The sequence below is a fragment of the Scyliorhinus torazame genome, chromosome 6 (assembly GCF_047496885.1).
Source record: "Scyliorhinus torazame isolate Kashiwa2021f chromosome 6, sScyTor2.1, whole genome shotgun sequence".
In the NCBI taxonomy this organism is placed as follows: domain Eukaryota; kingdom Metazoa; phylum Chordata; class Chondrichthyes; order Carcharhiniformes; family Scyliorhinidae; genus Scyliorhinus; species Scyliorhinus torazame.
This window is the reverse complement of record NC_092712.1, coordinates 169,827,225-169,836,516: the sequence shown is the minus strand read 5'-3', so window position 1 is coordinate 169,836,516 and position 9,292 is coordinate 169,827,225. Positions and strand designations below refer to the sequence as shown.

At 43.2% G+C, this 9,292-nt stretch overlaps 1 protein-coding gene across 4 annotated transcripts in view; it reads right to left on the bottom strand.

Moving 5' to 3' along the window:
• Nucleotides 1-1,017: 1,017 nt before the first annotated feature.
• Nucleotides 1,018-9,292, bottom strand: part of glcci1a (glucocorticoid induced 1a) — a 336,314-nt gene continuing 328,039 nt past the window's right edge. For 3 of the 4 annotated variants that reach the window (XM_072509094.1, XM_072509092.1, XM_072509091.1), the window contains one exon: nucleotides 1,018-2,446. In XM_072509094.1, coding sequence (XP_072365195.1) covers nucleotides 2,095-2,446 — 352 coding nt within the window. In that variant the 3' untranslated portion in view covers nucleotides 1,018-2,094. The remainder of the gene's footprint in view (nucleotides 2,447-9,292) is intronic. The other variant, XM_072509093.1, reaches the window with a different exon arrangement.

Genomic DNA, 9,292 nt, shown 5'->3' with positions numbered 1-9,292 from the left:
ACAAAATGGGAGGCACAAAATTATGCTAGTCAAACAACCACTTTGCAAACCAAGAATTTACTTTGTGAGGAAATTGTTCTGGTCAGTTGCAACCTTGGCAAACCTTCGACCGTTGAAATCTACAATATACAAAGAATTTGTTGCCAACTAAATTTATAATTAAAAACCAAATGTGATTATAAAATTGCCAGTTTTTATTCATGCTGTTTGCTATAACTTTATTTTAAATAAGACACAAGAACTATATACTGAAAAAAATACAAAACAAAAGCCACACGATGCATTATTTAAAGAAACATTGTGTGGAAACTCATAAATACTGTTTAGCACAATGGCTAGAAATAACAGCAAAACTATGTACAAAATTTGAAACAAGTTTTTAAACCATGTTTTCGACAAACAAAAAAGTTCTACATCTGGATGTAGGATACACTCCGAGTCTAATAATGTTTTAAATTTACATTTCTTTTTAAAGATCAGCTAATTTCCAACCTATTTGGTTTAAAACCTTTATAAAGATCATAATCAAAACTGATTTGCAACAGTGTTTGGTAAAAATTAATATCTAGTTTCTCAGGCGAAAGATTAAGTTAAAGGGAATTCGGACACTGTTCCCCCCCCCCCCCAGTAAGTTCTCTCCCTATACAGATATTCACCTCATGTCACTTGTACCAACTTGGTGGTAAAATTCAGCACCGGCTGCTAACTTCTGTAGTTGAATGCGGAGTGCTGGGTTCTTGTTCCACAAAATAACAGACAAGTTTTTTTCTATCCTTTCCAGTGTAACACTTTTCAAATAATAGGAGTCATTTATCAAATGGAATCCTTAAAAAGATAATCACCCATGCTGAACCTTAGTTCATCACATTTCTGTCCCAAAGTACATTTTAGTTAAATAAATACTAAATAACTAGTTTAAAATCTCTTTTTTAAAAAGAAATGCTACTTTACAGTAGCCACAGAAAGTTGTGCAAATAACGGTTTTAACATTAAAAAGGTGGGGTCAAGACAAGAAACTAAACATTAATTTTATTTCATCTGTGTAACACCATTTTACTTTGTGTATCTGCCAATCCCAAATTTCACACACAGAAAAGGGAACATATCTAACACAAGAACCTGAAGAGTCTAGTATTGTAACTTAAACATTTGAGCATTGAGATTTCTTCACAACATGGAATGTTTCTTAGATACAGCCCAGTTTTCAACACAACTGTATTTGCAACAGCTTAACAGTCTTCAACACCTGAAACATTTTTTCTTAAATTCTGAAATGTCAGAAAACGCGGATACGTTTCAAAACAATGGTTTATGTAAATTTTTGACATCCATGAAAAGAAGTGATGTCAGACATCACAGTGCTGGTTCTTCAATAATCACTCTGGTCCAGGTATTTCCGGGGTCAGAATGCACTTTTAGTTAAAGAAAGTGGAATGTAATGAGGAAAGGTTATGTAGAAAACGGAAAGGCAAGAGAGTGATGCTTACCCTAAACTCCCCCTTAGCTTGTTCAGCCACAAATTCGTTAAAATCCTATGTGGATATACATTCCAAATTACCTGAGTTTAGACTTCAACTGAAGTACCTGAAGCTAGGCCATAGGGTGGGCACTGTGCAACTGTTGTGGCCATTTTTTCTTTTTTGCATTGTATGTGTTACAGAATTTATAAACTTAAACAACCTGGATTGTTTGTAAACAATATTTTTTTTTTCATTGGACATAACACAACACAACATCTATTTTTTCTATCTTTTAGACAGGCATATTTTATATATAGAGCTTATTCTTACTATAGGAGATGGAACAGAACACAGGACAACAGTACTAATCCATCCAAACATACCATGTAATGCATAGTCTGCACTTTAAACACTCAAGCACGTGTTTTGCAAGCATCACTGCTTCTCACAAACATTTCCTAAAAAAGGAATTCTATCCCTGCCAAGAACTGTGTAAGATATGCTAAAATTCTAAGAGCCTTTGTTCAGAATACAGGTGCTACTCCATGCAGACGATCAGATATATAGACCACACCTACACAAGGGCAGAGGCCTGCTCCACCATAGGGAGGGGCATCAGTGGGAGGTGCAGGGATTAGATGATCACAAAGTTCTGAGCTGAGGAAAATTCTTCAATTTGGGACTCATGGAGCTGTTGCTGTGGACGCGATGTCTGCTGCATCAAGGCCTCAGAGTCCCTCATGCTGGTGTCATCTGACAAAGGTGAGAATGAAACCGGAGATGGGAGCTGCTCAGCAGTCACAGTGTTGGATGCGATGATGGGACTGAGGCCAGAGATTGATGAGTTCTTGAGCAACAGATCAGAGGTGGAGAACAGAGGTCGGCTGACGATACTTACTGGAAAGAAAGCTGACCCTTTAGGAATGAAGTTCACCTTGTTTCTGTCAGGACAGGAAAACAAAGGGACATTGCTCGGAGGACGAGACCTAGGAGAGAGCAAAATTATTAATAAACTCATCATAGGCTCTTACTGCAGTTTCCAATGTTCAGATGGAAAACAATTTGACGGATATGACATTACTAAAAGATTGTAACACAACAAGTGACAGCACAGCAGTTTCAACTGTCATGGGAATGTCACTTTAAGAAATGTTTGTCGGACTTCAGGTGGCGTGGGCGCGCTGGGCGGCCGCAACAACAAGAGCTCCCGCCGGTGGCTGCGATTCGCAGCGATTTCGGGAAATCCCTGAGTCTTCACGCACCCCCCCCCCCCCCCCCCCGACTATCGTCGGCCTTTGGGGCCGCCACGAGCAGCCAGCGGGGCCAGGTGAATGCAGAGGAGAAAGAAAGAAGAGTTAAGGAATTCTGGTGAAAGTTTTTTTTCTTTTTCTTTTTTCTCTCCCCCTTTTTTTTTCAAAAAAGAATGTCAGATTGATGAAGAGCAGGAGAGTGAAGGGGGAGAGAGGAGAAAAGAAGATAAAAAACAATAAGCCGCTAAAGGATGCGAAGAGTAGCTTTGAAGAAAGGAGGAAACGCGGGTTCGCCGCCGAAGGAGAAGACGAGCAAAAGTGTTGACAGGATGGCGGAAGCCGAACTGCAAGGCGGGGCCGCACTACTTACGGTGGCGAAGATGACCGAGGTGATAGCGGTGGAGCTGGAAAAACGTTTGGTGAGGCACATGGAGATCCTGAGGAAAGAGATGGTGGTCGTGTTGAGGTCATTGGTGGAGGAGGCAATCGGCCTGATGAGGGTGGAGGTGGCAAAGGCATCGGCCGAGGTGAGAGAGCAGGGCGAGGAGGTGGAGGAGGTGGAGGAGGCCGTGACACGGCACAGCGACCAGGTCACCTCGATGGGGGACGAGCTGCGGAGGGTGGTGGAGGTTAAGAGAGGACTCCGAGCAAGGCTGGAAGACTTGGAAAACCGCTCAAGGCGGCACAATTTGAGAATTGTGGGCTTGCCCGAAGGGACAGAAGGCCCAAGGCCAACGCAATACTTCGCTAAGAAGTTGCCAGAGCTGATGGGGGAGGGTGAGAACCCCACCCTGTACGAGCTAGACCGAGCTCATCGGTCATTAAGGCCGAAGCCCAAAGTGAACGAGCCGCCAAGGGCAGTAATTATCTGCTTCCATAGGTTTTGCATGAAGGAGAAAATATTAAGCTGGGCGAAGCAGGAGCGTGAGGTGCTGTGGGATGGTACTGCGGTTCGGATCTTCCAGGACTTGACGGTGGATTTGGCAAAAAGATGAGCGGCGTTTGGGCGAGTGAAGGCAGCTTTGTACAAGAAGGGGGTGCGATTTGGTGTGGTGTACCCGGCAAAGTTGAGAGTAACATATAACACCAAAGACTTTTATTTTGAGACAGCGGAGGCGGCTGAGGCGTTCGTGAGGACAGAAGGCTTGGGACAGACGTGAAGAGCGGAACTGGAAGAGAGACTGTGGACTGTGTTTGAGCGGCTGGAAAATGTACAAATGTTATAACTTTCTTTTTACTGATTTGTATTGAAATTTACTTCTCTTTGCATTGTTACAGAGTTTAAGTTAATGGCGTTCTGTGTTGCGACGGTTAAATGTTATGTTAGTGAATTGTAGGGGTTGGATTGTTGGGTTTGTTTTGGTGTTTCTTTCTCTGGGACTGGGTGGAAGGGGGCGAGAGGTCTTGGTGGGGGGAGCCACCCACGATAGCTAACTAAAGTCAGTTAGTGAACGGGGGTGAGGTGAGAGGAGGACTGCGGACGTTGGAGCCTGGATAGCAGGCTTCAATGGGCCTACGAGGCGAGCAAGAGGGGGTGGAGGGATGGAAGTTGGGGGATGTTTTTGTAGGGGGGATTCTTGGGAGGGGGGGGTCCAATGTTAACAATGGACAGGGGCGGGTCAGGCTTATGGGGCAGGGCACGGTGGTATGGTGATGGTGGATAAGAAAGGTGGGGGGGGGGGGGGGGTGAGAGACCCCCAGTAAGGATAATCACGTGGAACGTGAGAGGGCTAGGAGGTCCAGTCAAGAGGTCAAGGGTGCTTGCACATCTTAAAAGTTTGAAAGCCGATGTAGCAATGCTGCAGGAGACTCACTTGAGGGTAAAGGACCAGGTGAGACTTAAAAAGGGCTGGGCTAGCCAAGTGTTTCACTCCGGATTTGATGGTAGGGCTAGAGGGGTAGCGGTGCTGGTCATCAAAAGGGTACGCTTCCAGATGGAGAAGGTGGTGGCAGATCAGGGTGGTAGATATGTGATTGTGACAGGGGCACTGGAGGGGAGATTAGTGGCGCTGTTAATTGCATACGGTCCCAATTGGGACGATGTGGGATTCGCGAGGAAGGCGTTTGGAGCTATTCCTGACTTGGACACGCATGAGCTGATTGTGGGGGGGACGACTGGAACTTGGTGCAGGAGCCAAGGTTGGACAGATCACGGCCGCGCTCGCTGGGCTAATGGTGGAAATGGGAGGACCCTTGGAGGTTCCTGCACCCAAGGGAACGGGAGTATTCGTTTTTCTCAGCGGTCCATAAGGTATACTCGGGGATCGACTTTTTTGTGGTGGGAAGGCTTTGCTGGCTGGAGTCAAGGGGTCAGAATACTCTGCAATTGCAGTGTCAGATCACGCTCCACATTGGGTGGATATGGTGCTGGAGAAGGGGGCAGCGCAGAGACCGGGGTGGAAACTGGATGTGGGGCTTTTGGGGAACCAAGTGTTCTGTGAGAAAATTGAAAAGGTAATTAAGGAATATGTAGGTTTCAATTGTACGGGTGAGGTGTTGAAGGCAGTCGTCTGGGAGGCTCTAAAGGCGGTGGTGAGAGGTGAGGTAATTTTGTTTAAGGCCAGGGTGGATAAAGAGGAGAGGTTGGAGCGGCAGAGGGTAATAGATGAGATGTTGGAGGTAGATAGGTGCTCCGGAGAGTGAATGCCTCCACCTCATGTGCGAGGTTGGGGCTGATACAGCTGAAGGTGGTATATAGAGCGCACCTCACGTGGGCGAGGATGAGCCGATTTTTTGAAGGAGTAGAGGATGCGTGTGAGCATTGCGGGGGCGGGGGGGCCGCGAATCACGTTCATATGTTTTGGTCCTGTCCAAAGCTAGGGGAGTACTGGAAGGAGGTGTTTAGGGTAATTTCCAAGGTGGTGTGTGTGAAACTGGACCCGGGTCCCCAGGAGGCCATATTCGGGGTGTCGGATCAGCCAGGGTTGGAAACGGGAGCGGAGGAAGATATCCTAGCCTTCGCCTCGTTGATCGCCCGAAGGCGGATCCTGCTGGGATGGAGAGCAGCCTCTCCACCCAGTGCCCTGGCGTGGCGGGGGGACCTGTTGGAATACTTGACCCTTGAGAAGGTTAAGTTCGAACTGAGGGGAAGCTCGGAGGGGTTCTACAAGTCATGGGCACTATTTATTATGCACTTTCAAGAACTGGATAACATCGAACATTAGTTGGGGGTGGGGGCTGTGTAGATTAAGGGTGACTACGGGTAATCCCCGATTCCTTTTTGTAATTTTTTATGTAAACATGCGGGCTGATGTTTGGGGGTTGGTGGGCGGATGGGATCGTTGTTATTATGGGGATTGACATATCTTGATGATTATTGTTTATTGTTGATGGGTGTAAATGTGGGAGAAAATGTGAAAAAGGATTTTAAAACATTTTTTTTTTAAAGAAATGTTTGTCTGCTCAAGTGGCTGCAGTGATGTCAGAGTGTGGGTGGAGCTGAGTTCTGGCTCTGCTTTTTAGTTTCGCTTTGAGGAAAGGCTTGGGTGTGTCTGTTTTTTAGTTTCGTTTTTAGTGTTGGAGCTGCAGCCAGCCAAAGAAGGTGTAATTTTGATCTCTCTGCAATCTATGACTATCTCCAGATCATTTGGTGAATTCAGAGTGATAACTGCACTCAGTAGAGACTTTAAACCTGATGTGCTTCTGTAAAAAGGGTTTTTGTCTTATGGATGTTAAAAGGGAAGTTTAAGGATTACTTAGAGTGTTGTATTCCTTGGGGGTTGTATTTGAATTGATGGTTGCTAAGATGTTCACTGTATGTTTTAAAAAGGTTAACTAAGTTCATAGAATAAACATTGTTTTACTTTAAAAAATACTTTAGATTTCTGCTGCAGCACACCTGTAGAGTGGGCCGTGTGCTCCCCTTACCACAATCTAATAAAGGTCGTGGGTCAGGTGATCTCCATGATACACTTTGGAGTTCTCTAAACCCTGGCCCATAACACAACCTAAGAGATTTGGCAAGATTGAACACAACATTGATCATGTCCAATTAGAGGTTAAAGGAAGGAAAATGGCATGAAAATAGCATCTAAATAATACAGATTCAAATAAACAGATTAATTTGACAATTCAAGATTTCTTTAAATTGGACATCAAGTATATTTGATATCTTTTCTACATAGAATAGACAAGAGGGAAAAACTCATATCACTGAAGACAGTCGTGCAAGTAGCGGCCAGCGGCATTGCCTGTCCCAAGAGAATCCGTGTAGTCGGACCATGAACAAAATTCTGCATAATAATTTCTAAGATTTGTAACATTGTTAGTAACAATTCCACAGCAAACAGCCTGCATATTTTCTTCCCCTTTAGTATTCAACGATGAAAGCAAAGAAAATGCAGTCCCCAAATACATCACAACCAGAGCTCTATCTAATTAGAGAAATTTTAATTTCTAATTTATTTCAATAAAACTAAAGCAGAATGTCATATTAAACAGTGTGTCACGTAAAAGGCACAGAAATGCAATGTTTTAATCTTGTTCACACCACCAAAGGTCCCTAATATTATTCGTTCATTAACAACAATGTACAGCATCAGCAGGAAATGCATTGGCTCACAAGCAATGTGGAGAAATTAAGCTAGTTTCTGTCACATTCTGGGTATGGTTATCTCACCAATGGCATCATACCACATCAGTTAATAAGCTTCTCTTTGACTAATAATCTAAACCCAGTGAATGAAAAATAAATCATGCCAGAATGATTTTTACAATGTTAAATGTACCTTACACTGAAATTAATTTATCACACTTGGAAACATTCTTTGGGGTGAACACTGGGGATTTTATTTCTAGCATTTTCCTGTTGGATCCAGGTGTTTTCCTGAATCATAATTTTCCAACCCATCAGATGTAATCTACAGACTTCGTAATTGATGCGCTCGAGCCTCATTTGTAAACAGCCTTCTATCTGGTAATCTCCTTTTAGTTGACTTCATCATGCCATGAGATTGTGACAAAAAAAATCCATAAGGAAACAAAGTTTTACTGAAGTCAGAGTTCAAGCAAAAACAAGATTGATGTTTTCTGGTACTAGGGACGACAAAGAATTTCCTTCAGGCATTTACTGGCTGATCTTGCAGTCTGCACATTTGGCTTTATTTGGGATTAATAATTCCCTAAGCAGTCACTTTGACTGATCTGAGAATCTAACGTAAATTGAATGTCAATTACCTTGTTCCATTTATTAAAGTATTAAGGTCTCATCTGATCAGACAGAATAGTTGGCCACGGAGAGAAAAGGATAAATCAGCATAGGAAATATATACTGAAGTATGCATTCTTTAAAAAAGGCTTTAATGCCATAATTTCAAAATACAGACACCTTTAGTTAGATCACTGCTCGTAGATTTATATACAAAACCAAATATTTTCATTTGGACTAACATCACTTTTGTTGTTCTGTGGCCACTGGACTTGTCAAAAACCAGGCGCAAAAAGCAGTATTAATGAAAATCCTTCATTGTGCCTCAAAATATCTAACTGGGTGATTTCTTTTTTTCCCCAACATAAGAATGACAAGAAATTACATCAAAGTATATTTTGCTTTGATGTCAAACCTTCAGTTTTATGTAAAAGGTCGTATAATGTTGCATTTTGTCATGAGTTTGCAATATGTTAAGAATAAATTATAAAACATTGTGATAACTCCCAATTCAGCGCTGTAGTCTTTCATACAAGTTGTCTGTGAGCCTTTATGCAGTTTACGACTCAGCTATTTGATCTTTGAAGAGCCCAACATTCCTCTAGGTAAACTCAAGGAATTCTGGGTCTCTTTGGCTCCCCCTTTCCTCCCTCAAACTGCTCACTCATGTCAATTCCCTACTCAACATAAGGACTAAATCAAACGATTTGCAACCTTGTCTGCTTGACACGTGAATTATCTTTCAGACCTAAAATTCCCTCCATTACAAAGACCACATTGGTAGGGATGGAAGTTGGTGATGTTGCGAGCTGAATCTGTTTGTCCACTGTTAAAGCTCTCATAAATGGTTTTGCCAGCTCCAGTCTAGAGTACTTCAATGTCATTTTTCTGGCCTCTGATTTATCACCTATCATTGGGTGGGTTTGCTCCGGGTGCTCCATTTCCATCCACAAGTCTCGAAAGACATGCTGCTAGGTTCGGTAATTTGGACATAATGAATTCTCCCTCCGTGTACCCAAACAGGCGCCGGAGAGTGCCTACTTGTGACAATAAAGATTATCATTGTCTTCCAGCATCTCAAATTTAAGGCTAGTGAGAAAGACACTGGAAGAATCTGGTCTTTGTACCCTTCTCTATTGCAGTGATCTCCTTCAGCCCTATAACTCTATTCCCCTATTCCTCCCCTCAATCACATTGGCAGTCTTTAACTACCAAGATCCCAGTCTCCCGAATTTCCATTTCTCCAACTCTGATCTCTTGTGCATTCCCCTATTCCTCCCCTCAATCACATTGGCAGTCTTCAACTACCAACGTCCCAGTCTCCCAAATTTCCTCCTGAAGCCTCTGTCTCCAAAACCCATTTACTGTTACCAAGGATACAATAACATAGCAGTTATATAGTATTGGACTCAATCCAGAGGCCTGGCAGCTCACCA